General features: G+C 40.6%; 1 protein-coding gene across 1 annotated transcript in view; it reads right to left on the reverse strand.

Annotated features, from left to right (window-relative positions):
• Positions 1–3,890, reverse strand: part of LOC145877034 (NLR family CARD domain-containing protein 3-like) — a 45,985-nt gene extending 42,095 nt beyond the window's left edge. Inside the window, exons 1-2 of the mRNA XM_082972322.1 lie at positions 3,716–3,890; positions 3,025–3,645 (exon numbers count right to left, since the gene is read on the reverse strand). Coding sequence (XP_082828448.1) covers positions 3,025–3,645; positions 3,716–3,890 — 796 coding nt within the window. The remainder of the gene's footprint in view (positions 1–3,024; positions 3,646–3,715) is intronic.
• Positions 3,891–12,995: the final 9,105 nt, after the last annotated feature.

A 12,995-nucleotide genomic window follows, 5' to 3' on the forward strand; every position in this document is an offset into this window, starting at 1 on the left:
CCAATAGTGTATTGGTATAAGAAATGCAATAAAAATAATAATGTCCAGCAAGCTATTCTGGTCTAGCTGTTCTTGTGTAGGACTCCAAGAGCTAAGGAGCGTTTTTTAAGGAGAGAGCCCAGCGGAGCACAGGTGCTTGCCTATTGCGCAAGAGGCAGAGGCTATAAGTTAGTAGCTTATTATGCATAACTCATCATTCATTAGCTAAATATAAGGCTAATACTGCGTTGAATTGATTACCTGAAAAAGGTAGGCTAGGAAATCTATATATAGGGTTATATATCCAGTGGTGATTTTAGCATGTAAATCTTGGTGGGACAAAACATTTTTAAAGTGGGATGCATGCCAGCAAAGCCACTACAAAACACAACACAACACTAAACAATACATGAATTGCACTATAACGATGACAAACGGTGCCCACAAACTGTTAGGGCCTACATAAATCTGTCCCAACAGCAGTCCCAGCATCTTACCACTGCTACACCTGGCTATGAGCAGAGCCTTGTCTGGCAGCGAAACAGTTCATTCAGCCTCAGTTACTGCCTTTAAAAAAACATATCTGATATGGTCGACTTGTTAAACAAATGTGGTTTCTAATGACAAGTGAGATGTACAAACTATGGCATAAGGGGACGACAAGCGGATAAGAGGCAATCCGTCATTTCAATTAAGACATTAATGAGCGAGCTAGGACGGACGTAGTCAATAAAACTATTTGTTCAGCACTTTTGAAATGTGCAGCAACAGAATTCAGAACATGGGACATTCTTACAGTGTTCTCCCCATACAAAAAAAAATTAATAATGCATGAAATGAAATGTATGCATTCACTACTGTAAGTCGCTCTGGATAAGAGCATCTGCTAAATGACAAAAAAGTCAAGTTTTCGTAGTTCCGAGTTAACAGTTGTTTTGAGCGCGGCACAAATCATGCTTCATTGACAGCATGGCCAATGTTGAATGTTTATCATTTTAAACTTGGAAAACAGCCCCTTAATCCCAGATTTGGGACCACACAGCCACTCCACTGAATAGCAGGCTAGTGATTGCTTTGCAATGCTTGCAGTTAGCCACTGTCACTGATTCCTTCCAAACCAATCATTGTTGAATTTGTGAATTCCAAATTGTTGTATAATGTTTATGTCCAATTTCCGATGAGCCATTATCTATATTTTCTCTTCATTATTTCTCTTCATATGACAATGATTAAAAAGGATTTTCCAGTTTATTGTCGACTTGGTTCATGATGATAACTGCTAGCTAAGATTTTGAAAGTATGATGTTGACATGATCAGTCCAGTCAAAGCTACTGTAGATATAATGTAATTTGACGTCATTTTATCTTTGGCCAATGACCTTGAGGCTTCTTGGATGGGAACATCTAATATCACTCTATGGCAGCACACAAGGGGCTCGAATTTTGTAGCTCTACCCTTAGACTTGGTGTTGACATAGTGTCCGCATGAGTGACAGAACACTGAGCCAATCCCGGCACAACGCTCTGTATTTTCTGCTGGCTTGCCCCACCACCACAGAAAGCACTGAGCTAGGCTGAAGCACCTGCATTTTGGAGCTGCCTTACTCAAGAAAGCAAAAAAGAGACCATGTTTGTATGCAGCTTTATTAACTCAATTATATATATTTTTTGTTATTGTTTGCAAACTGATATGTGACACATATTAATGCCAAAATAACATCTTAGTTTTTTTATTTTAAAACAAGGTTGGTGCTACAGTCTTCAGAGGTGGGTAGAGATCTTTGAGAGGGGAAACTGACAGTTGGCCGCAGAGTGAGGGACTAATTATCCTGCAGATAGATGACTGTTAGGAACTTTTAATGTAATTAGCCAATTAGTATGTTAGAACTTGGAACTCTCTTGGAGCAGATGGAACAGATCTCAACACCACAAATGTACTCTTACTTCATGGAACTTCTTTTTTAGTTTGTCAGTTAAAAACAAATTCACCAAAAGAGGTTGACATCATCCCATAGTGTATAGAGTGAGACCATCTTCAGTATCAATTCATTTATGATGGAATTATGATTCAGCATCCTGATGTGTGACCCTCGGCTGCATAGTAAACCTGACGTCCCAAGAATGCATATGCCGAGTCAAGATGACCCGATAATGAAATATCTGTGTCTTATTTAGATGGGTCTAAAATATTATCCATTTTGTAGAACATAATTAATTTCAGTGATGATTTTGGACCTTTCAATAATTATTTTCTTGTTTGAAATGTTTTTATTCTCTCTTCAACAGTTTGATACACATTTCAGTGATAACATATTATGAAAATGCATAACGACTATTGAAAATATTAGCATATTTTCCTTAGAATCAAAGTTTGAAAATCAACCTTTTATTGTGAATAAGAAAACAAAAACTACCTTAAACATGTCTTATAATATTTCAAAACATTTATTTGAAAATCCAAAATTCATCATCAATATAAATGACACTAACAATTGTGAATTTAGAAAACATGATCACTAAAATGAACAAAGTGTGTGTGTATGTGCATGTATGTCATGCTTACCAATGCTGTCTTAGTCCATGCATTTGTTACAAACCTCAAAGATGTGACTGTGCTCTTTGCAGACGGGTGTGATGCACTGAGATCACCAGCAGCTGACTTTTCTATCCTTTGCGCTTGGGCAGAGCTGGCACCTCTTCCTCTTCTGGTCCTGGCTGCTGTGAGTGGTGGTGGCATAGCATCACCCCACATCTTTCCATTTCCTCAGTGATGACCTTTGGTAGGTTGGAACAGCCTTCTATGCGCCTCTGAATGTGTGGGATCACAAGCTCTCAGAACCCCAACCTCCCATGAATTGTGGTTATGTGCCATAAATATGGTGTAAGCATTGAGGGTAGCAACATCCAGCAGGTTTTACCACAGCACCATTGGCCACAACCTTGACTGGTGTTTGCATGTGTAATTATGCACCATCTGATCCATAATGTCCACTCCTCCTTTTGTGCTGTTATAGTATTGGATCATCTCTAGCTTCTTCTTCGCACTGGCCTCATCCACCGCTTTGTCATCATGCAGGGTTCTCAGGAGGACAACAACCTTTCGCTGCTTCGGCACATAACTCACCATGGCCAAGTTGCCATTAAAACCAAACTCGGAGCAGTCTTGCTGGGCATGTACTGTGTGAACCTGCTTCTGCCCGGAATGGCACAAGCTGCTCATCCAGTCGCTGAGGATGTACCTTCCTCTACAGTTTGCTAGGAAAAGGTCCCACACATACTGGAAGGCTTCCAGGTGGTCCGTTGCCTCTCTGAACATTCTGGTCCTCTTGTCATCAAGCCTCAGGTAGCGACGGATATCCTCATATCTTCCGACTGACATGGCCTTATACATTGGATTCTGCAATGGATCCAGAAATAGCTCCTGTGTGGAGACGTCCGACCTTTTCTCCATGCCAATAAAGGCCTTTAGTTCCTCTTTGTTGACCTCTCTCCACTCTGTCTCTTTTGCTGTCACTGTTCTCCTTCCTTCTAAATTTGTACACTTTACAACCTCCTTAATGATGTTGTCACTAATGAACAGCTCCAGGCATCTTTTGGTGACACAAATGTTGACCCCCGGCACAGGCCCTTGGCAGCTCCTCAGGATGTTATGGCTTCTGGTCCTGCCTTTAGTGGGGGGAGGGGGGGTCACTCCAGTAAGACCCCTTTTTACTCAGTCTATTTGACTGGTTTTCACTCTCCTCAGAGGAGTCCTCCCCATCTGTAGAATCATCGAGGACAGCTGGACTACCAGGGACATCCACAACTTCAACTTGACCCACAGGCACATAGTCTGTGTCATCTGAATTGGATAGCTCAGATTCAGAGTCAGAGGCACCAATGGCTTCCTCATCCAGCATCTGTAAAACCATGTTGGTTGTATATCTGGCAACATTCTTATGAGCCATTTACAACACAGTGAATAGTGAAACACAACAAGGTAGACGGTAGTTGTATACGCGCTTCAATCATTTGAAAAGTAAGTAAAACTCATAAAACATATTGTGGTTTTCCCAATACTCCAATTATTTTAGCATTAGTGTGGCTAAGTTTAGACCCCCCCTCCCACATTCTCCTAGTCATCTTCCAACTACTCCCCTACCCACACCGCCCTCTCTGATTAGCTGGCTGATTACATTTTTTGGGGAAAACATTATATCCGACCAACCAACAAACAGGCTGCATGGCTAGCTGGCTAAGATCAAGATCAGGCTAGATAGCTATTATTATTATTATATAGTATACATTTCTCTCTAACTTCTGTAATGATGGACGTGCAAAAGATATAATATTTTTTTATCTGAAGACATCAAATGTTTTGTAAGGTCAAATTTTTGTAAAATACTTGTATCAGATGATGAGCGAAATTTTCTTCCAGTATTGTGAAATTGTTGACTGCAGATGTGTTGTCCATTGTAAATATATTCCTGACTGGAAAAATGTACTAGGATCAAAGGTTCATATAAAATTCCATGAGAAATGTATATGGGTCATTTTTTTTACCCAACATATGCAAACTTGGGGTAGTTATGCAAAAACTCCTTTAATCAATGAGTTAAAAAGGAGAAACAAAAACAGTGATTAACAAACATTAAAAACAAGATATTTCATAAATACTTTATTAATTACATTGATTTTATTGTTGCAGCAAAAAGAAATGTCAGTTTCAGTGCAATGAAGCAAACTCCATAGGAAATACCTACAGGTCATATTTGATCCACATATGAAAACTAGGGTTAGTCATGCAAAAACTATTTTTACTTAAAAAAATAAGAAATAAAAAAAATAAACTGTGACGTTGGAACGTTAAAGACACATTGTTTAAGAAATTCCTGGAATATTAGATTATGACATTTTTTGGGGGGATCAATACAGCAAAAAAACATATGCATCCTCGGGTTTTAAAGGGCTCATCTGTGACCATGCCCTGCTCTTACACGCTGAGAATCACAGACCTGAGAGAGAGCAATTCAGGCACCTACAGCTTCCTGTTTGGGACTAACGTCACTCCTAGGGGGTGGATGGGGAATCCAGGAGTCAGGTTGTCACGTCCTGACCATAGAAGGATGTTATTTTCTATGGTAGAGTAGGTCAGGGCGTGACAGGTTTTTTTTCTACTTTAGATTTTCTATGTTGTTATGTTCTAGTTTTGTATTTCTATGTTGGGTTTTGTTTGGGATGATCTCCAATTAGAGGCAGCTGGTCATCGTTGTCTCTAATTGGAGATCATACTTAAGTAGGTGTTTTTCCCACCTGGGTTTGTGGGAGATTGTTTTTGAGTAGTGTATATTCACCTCTACGTCACGGTTTGTTGTTTTTGTTCTCTAGTGTATTTATGTATTGCATAGTTTCACAGTGAAAATAAAATGTGGAACGACACACACGCTGCACTTTGGTCCGCTCCTTCCTATGACAACCGTGACACAGGTTAAATGTGACAATTCATCATTGTCCGTTTTTAACTGTCAAATGTTCAACTTAAGACAGCTATTTTCAGTTGCATTTGCACAAAGTCTGCACAAAGGCCAACAAAAGCAAATGCTTTTTTTGACTGACAATCATCCCACTGTCCGTCATCCGTCAACGCATGACTCCGTAATTATGAGACACAATAAAAGAGGAGAATCTTCTGGAAGCTTTGGGAGGAGAATCTATTATGCTTTATGTTACTGTCTGTTATTTTTCCCGAATTGACTTGATCTAATAAAGCTATTTTGTTTGAAATCAAAACTCAAATCAAAATGACCCCCACTCTACCCAGGGCTCCATATTGATTTGACCCCTGACCTAGTTGTGGACGGCGAGTGGGCCATCCTGACCAGTGATCCTTGTAGTGGGATCTGTTAGTTGGTATGTATTCTCCAAAGCTACCAGATCTGTTAGTTGGTATGTATTCTCCAAAGCTACCAGATCTGTTAGTTGGTATGTTTTCTCCAAAGCTACCAGATCTGTTAGTTGGTATGTATTCTCCAAAGCTACCAGATCTGTTAGTTGGTATGTATTCTCCAAAGCTACCAGATCTGTTAGTTGGTATGTATTCTCCAAAGCTACCAGATCTGTTAGTTGGTATGTATTCTCCAAAGCTACTAGATCTGTTAGTTGGTATGTATTCTCCAAAGCTACCAGATCTGTTAGTTGGTATGTATTCTCCAAAGCTACCAGATCTGTTAGTTGGTATGTATTTTCCAAAGCTACCAGATCTGTTAGTTGGTATGTATTCTCCAAAGCTACCAGATCTGTTAGTTGGTATGTATTCTCCAAAGCTACCAGATCTGTTAGTTGGTATGTATTCTCCAAAGCTACCAGATCTGTTAGTTGGTATGTATTCTCCAAAGCTACCAGATCTGTTAGTTGGTATGTATTCTCCAAAGCTACCAGATCTGTTAGTTGGTATGTATTCTCCAAAGCTACCAGATCTGTTAGTTGGTATGTATTTCTCTAAGGCCTTTTTCTCTAAGAAAAGGAATTACTTATAAAACATGTATATGTAGGATTGTTCAATAATAACGTGTAATATGTATGCATTTAGGTACTAAAGATTGAAAAAAAATGTAATTTACATAGCCTGATATTTCATTCAATCTCTGTGTCTCTCTCTCTCTTCGTGTGTGTTGACAAGGATCTGTAGCGTCAGGGGGGAGCTAATGACCCCTGTCACCCCCCAACATGTGGTTGTGTTGTAATGACCTGTTACCCCCCAACATGTGGTTGTGTTATAATGACCTGTTACCCCCCAACATGTGGTTGTGTTATAATGACCTGTCACCCCCCAACATGTGGTTGTGTTGTAATGACCTGTCACCCCCCAACATGTGGTTGTGTTGTAATGACCTGTCACCCCCCAACATGTGGTTGTGTTATAATGACCTGTTACCCCCCAACATGTGGTTGTGTGTTGGGAGGTCGTTCGGTTACAAACAGAGAAACATGCTGATAACATTATTTTCTAAGAAAGGAATTAAAGAATATGTAAACATTTAAAGGATATAAATGGCATATATGTATTAACATTTCAGGGTTATAATAAAGGGTTTTAAAAAATGAAAGTGTATTTATCTTCAATGAATGACCCTTTAAAATCATTCATTTACTAAACTAAGTAATTCACAGAAAGGCATACAAAGAAATGGTAGAGGAATGTGCCCTAGTGGGCTAAACCGGCATGACGGCTTGTTAACCTCTATGGCTTCACGGCTGGATAAAAAACGTACCCGATTTAATCTGGTTACCACTCCTACCCAGTAACTAGAATATGCATATACTTATTACATATGGATAGAAAACACCCTAAATTTTCTAAAACTGTTTGAATGGTGTCTGTGAGTATAACAGAACTCAAATGGCAGGTCAAAACCTGAGAGATTCCTTTACAGGAAGTGGCCTGTCTGACCATTTCTTGAACTTCTTTGCCATCTCTATCTATTACAAAGGATCTCTGCTCTAACGTGACACTTCCTACGTCTTCCATAGGCTCTCAGAGCCCGGGAAAAACCTGAATGTCGTCATTCCAGCCCCAGGCTGAAACACATTTATCGCCTTTCTCAAGTGGCCGATCAAGGGACTGTGGGCTTAGGCGCGTGCACCGGCCGCCCCCGTCTTTGTGATTTTTCCTCTGTTTGCCGAAAAGGAGATTCCCGGTTGGAATATTATCGCTTTTTTACGAGATGAATTGCATAAAAATTGATTTTAAACAGCGGTTGACATGCTTAGAAGTACGGTAATGGAATATTTAGACATTTTTTGTCACGAATTGCGCCATGCGCACGACCCTGATTTACCATTTCGGATAGTTTCTGGAACGCACGAACAAAACGCCGCTATTCGGATATAACGATGGATTATTTGGGACCAAACCAACATTTGTTATTGAAGTAGCAGTCCTGGGAGTGCATTCTGACGAAGACAACAAAGGTAATAACATTTTTCTTATAGTAAATCTGACTTTGGTGAGTGCTAAACTTGCCGGGTGTCTAAATAGCTAGCCCTGTGATGGCTGGGCTATGTACTTAGAATATTGCAAAATGTGCTTTCACCAAAAAGCTATTTTAAAATCGGACATATCGAGTGCATAGAGGAGTTCTGTATCTATAATTCTTAAAATAATTGTTATGCTTTGTGTGAACGTTTATCGTGAGTAATTTAGTAAATTGTTAGTAAATTCCCCGGAAGTTTGCGGGGGGTATGCTAGTTCTGAACGTCACATGCTAATGTAAAAAGCTGTTTTTTGATATAAATATGAACTTGATTGAACAAAACATGCATGTATTGTATAACATAATGTCCTAGGTGTGTCATCTGATGAAGATCATCAAAGGTTAGTGCTGCATTTAGCTGTCTTCTGGGTTTATGTGACATTATATGCTAGCTTGAAAAATGGGTGTCTGATTATTTCTGGCTGGGTACTCTGCTGACATAATGTAATGTTTTGCTTTCGCTGTAAAGCCTTTTTAAATCGGACAGTGTGGTTAGATAAAGGAGAGTCTTGTCTTTAAAATGCTGTGAAATAGTCATATGTTTGAAAAATTGAAGTTTTTGTATTTTTGAGGAATTTGTAATTCGCGCCACGCCTATCATTGGATATTGGAGCAGGTGTTCCGCTAGCGGAACGTCTAGATGTAAGAGGTTAAAGATACACTTCTCGTTAATCCAACCACATTGTCCGATTTCAAAACGGCTTTACGGCGAAAGCATAGTATTAGATTATGTAGATTAGAGTATTAGTTCGTTAAGGAAGGCTTGCTCATTAAAGTTTTTTAGCAAGCGTCTATCCAGACAGGTTGTTTCACTGAGCAGCCATTACGAACACAGGCTGTAAAACAATGATCACTAAGGTCATTACAGAAAACACCAGGCTGATACCTATCAGGATTATTTATGAGGATAACATCGAGGAGAGTAGCCTTTTCTGGGTGTTTGGAGTCATACCTTGTGGGATTGGTGATAATCTGAGAAAGATTTAGGGAGTCCTATTGCTTTCGGACTTGGTCAGGTGGTTTAAGCATATCCCAGTTTAGGTTACCAAATTTAGACTTGGTGTAAGGGACCAGGAGAGAGCTTAGGACAGGTAGGGTACAGGCCGGTGCTGATGGAGGACGATAACACCCAGCAACAGTCAACAAAGAGCTATTGGAAAGTTTAATTCTTAAAACCAGCAAATCACATTTTTTGGGGACAGACTTGGTGGAGACAACTGAGCACTGAAGGTGATCCTTGGTAAATATTGCCACTCCCCCACCTTTGGAAGATCTGTCTTGCTGAAAAAGGTTATAACCAGAAAGGTTAACATCAGTGTTGAAAACACTCTTCCTTAAACACATCTCAGTAATGACCAACACATCTGGATTGGAGCTGTGAACCCACACTTTCAATTGATCCATTTTAGGTAATAAGTTTCTAGTGTTAATGTGCAGAAAACCCAGGCTTTTACGAGAGCAGAAATCAATGCAGCAGATATCAGAGCACAAGTCAGAATTGGGTCTAGCAACAGTAGGTGGGCCAGGGTGCACATTTCCAGATATCATCAACAGTAATACAATCAAGACACGGCAGAGGACAGGGAGAGCTCTGCAGTGCTGATTTATGACATCTGAATGTGCACCAGATGGCAACAAGATCATATTGTACAGCAATTTCATCAGGTAACATGAATACAAAGCTGGTCAGAGATGGTTAGAATAGGATGGGAGGCCAAAAGTCTGTGTAACCAATAGAGAGTCAGAGTCCCGAGTGTGGGAACAAACATAGTCTGTCCCACGGTTGGGTAAAGACAGTTTGTTGTCAACAAAGTATGCAGGAGTCATGAGGCAAATAGCAAAATGCATAAGATTTTTTTAAAATATTTAACGCTTGGTGATTGTTGGGGCACGTTTGGCAGGAGCTTCAGTGATGAAGACTGCTGAACTTGCTGATGTTTCACAATATGCCACGGCCGTCTCAGTCACCAGGTCTCAACACAATTGAACACCACCATCAACAAAACACCAAATGATGGAATTTATTGTGGAAGAATGGTTTCACATCCCTCCAATAGACTTCCAGACAGTTGTAGAATGTTTGTCAAGGCTCATTGTAAGAGCTGTAAAGAGAGAGGGACTCGGAGAGAGAACAGGCAGAACCTGATATGTAAATGAGCAGAGCAAACGAAAGTAACTTTCTACAACCTAATGATCATTCAGACTCTGTTTCTATTGAGGGATAAAAGGTAAGACGACGATCGTGTATTAATATAGTTGATGATATTGTTATGTGTATTCATATAGTTGATGATATTGTTGTGTGTATTAATATAGTTGATGATATTGTTATGTGTATTCATATAGTTGATGATATTGTTATGTGTATTCATATAGTTGATGATATTGTAATGTGTATTAATATAGTTGATGATATTGTAATGTGTATTCATATACTTGATGATATTGTTATTTGTATTGTGAGCAGACCAAGTACCTTAAGGTTGCTCTAAAGCGGAAAGGTGGAATAAACGAGTCAGGAAAAAAAAAGTTATCTATTGAGGTATTTCTTTCTTCTTAATCACTCCAACACAATCAAGGATTATCTCCCATGGAAAACAAACATCTTCTTCTTCACAAGAACAAGGTACATAACGAGAGTATCTTTAAACTGTGACACAAATCACAGGTGTGTCACCGCCTTAACGATCCGTCCGTGGAGAGCTCCCTTCGGGTGGTGGCCATTCCCCAGAGGTAGTTTGTTCCCTTCGTCTCCCTGTCGAAAGGTAGGTCCCTTGGAGAAGAAACACTTTTTTTTCTTCTCCCCTCTCTTTTGTAGGGGAAAGAGAATAGCTCATTAGTACCATCAGCTGTGCTTAATTTCCTCTGATCACCTTGACTCACATGCCAGGCTGGGCTACTGTCCATGGGAGCAGCCTGCCCTCTGGTGGTCCTTCCACAGTAATCAAATAGTTTTTTATTTTACCTTTATTTAACTAGGCAAGTCAGCTAAGAACAAATTCTTATTTTCAATGACGGCCTAGGAACAGTGGGTTAACTGCCTGTTCAGGGGCAGAATGAAATATTTGTACATGGTCAGCTCAGGGATTTGAACTTGCAACCTTTAAATTGCTAGTCCTACACTCTAACTACTAGGCTTCCCTGCCGCCCCAAACTGTTGATGATATTGTTATGTGTATTCATATAGTTGATGATATTGTTATGTGTATTCATATAGTTGATGATATTGTTATTTGTATGAAAGACTTCAGGACAAATAGTTGGAAGGACCCCCGTGGAGAAGCCAGTACCAAGTTCTTCTGACCACCCCCACTTTGGTAAAGGTTGCTGAGAGAGAATCCTGGACACACCTGTCACACTGCAGACGAGTTCCTGATCCAGAAGAAGATGGGGCCTCACCAGTTCCTGATCCAGAAGAAGATGGGGCTTAACCAGTTCCGGTGGTGCAGTGTGGCCCTCATCTGCGTTAGCACAGGAATGCTAATAAGAACAGTAGGTTGTCCTCTTGTGGGAAAACTGACAGATGGTGAGATAAGCCCCGAGCCAAAGGGGCCAATGCAGGCCCAGAGTAGTGGCCCAGAAGTAAATGGTAATGACAGAATGAGTCCTGAGTCAAAGGGGCTATCACTGGCCCAAAGTAGTGGCCCAGAAGTAGATGGTAATGACAGAAGGAGTCCTGAGCCAAAGGAACCAACGCAGGCCTGTAGTAGTGGCCCAGAAGTAGATGGTAATGACAGAAGGAGTCCTGAGCCAAAGGAACCAACGCAGGCCTGTAGTAGTGGCCCAGAAGTAGATGGTAATGACAGAAGGAGTCCTGAGCCAAAGGAACCAATGCAGACCTGTAGTAATGGACTAGAAGTAGATGGTCATCGTAGAAGGACAGCCCTGCTGGGACCTCACCAACATGAGGACAATTTGTTCTTATCTAGAGCAGAAATGGTTGCCAACAAGACATCCAAAGAAAATGACTGTTGGGTGTGTGGGATGGGTCCGGTTAAGGTAGGGGCAGGCTTGACACTTATGGGAGTCCCAATATGGGTAAACTTTACTATAGCATTGGCAGGAAAAATACCTTTTAATACTATGACCAACAATGTTAAGGTATATAATCAACCCAATATATCCTATTACCTGAGGCCTGGTAATGTCTCAATCTTGCCCATTTCAGTGGCTGGGGTGATGACTGCCCCTTGGTGTATTAGAGGATATGGAGATCATCATTTGGGTGAATTGAAATGTAATTGTACTATGAATCTTAATGGATCAAATGCTTGCGATTTAACAGTAATACAGGAGAATGGTCAGGCAGATAAGGAACCATTTAAAATGTGGGTTGACAGACATAGTACAACTCTGAGAGGAGCCCCAAATGGCACCTATTGGCTGTGTGGTAAGATGGCTTACTATAGCCTGCCCTCGAACTGGGGAGGTACTTGTACTGTTGGGTTTGTGGTAACAGCTATGAGAACCGTTCCAAATAAGGAGAGGGATCTGATGGCTCTGTTTAAACACTACAAACTTCCTGGAATGAGGAGAGATAAGAGGTCTCTAGCTGACGTCACTCACGCTCAGGCACCTGCCTCCAGGTTCTTTGGTGTGTTTTTCTCTGGGTATGGAGTTGTATGTGCCCTAGACCAAATTCATGACATCTCTAGACACAGAGAGAAAATTGGCAATGCTAGTAGAAATGCCCTGGAACAATTGAATAGGGAACTAAAAGAATTGCTTAAGTTATCTCTGCAAAACAGAGAGGCTCTTGACTATCTTCTGGCAGGTCAAGGGGGCTCTTGTGCAATCATTGGCAATGAATGTTGTATTTTTGTTCTCCCAGATCACTCTCCTAATGTGACTGATCTCGCCACTGCTGCTAAGAAAAATCCCCCAAAACCAGAGTGGATGCTTGCAACTTGGTTGGAATCCCTGTTTGGAAGTTGGGGTTGCAGCGGTGGCTGGGCAGCAGCGTGCATTTTTTGCTTAGTTTGCCTGATTATTATTAACTATATA

This window comes from Salmo salar, unplaced genomic scaffold (genome assembly GCF_965601325.2).
Source record: "Salmo salar unplaced genomic scaffold, fSalSal1 ptg000647l, whole genome shotgun sequence".
Lineage (NCBI taxonomy): Eukaryota > Metazoa > Chordata > Actinopteri > Salmoniformes > Salmonidae > Salmo > Salmo salar.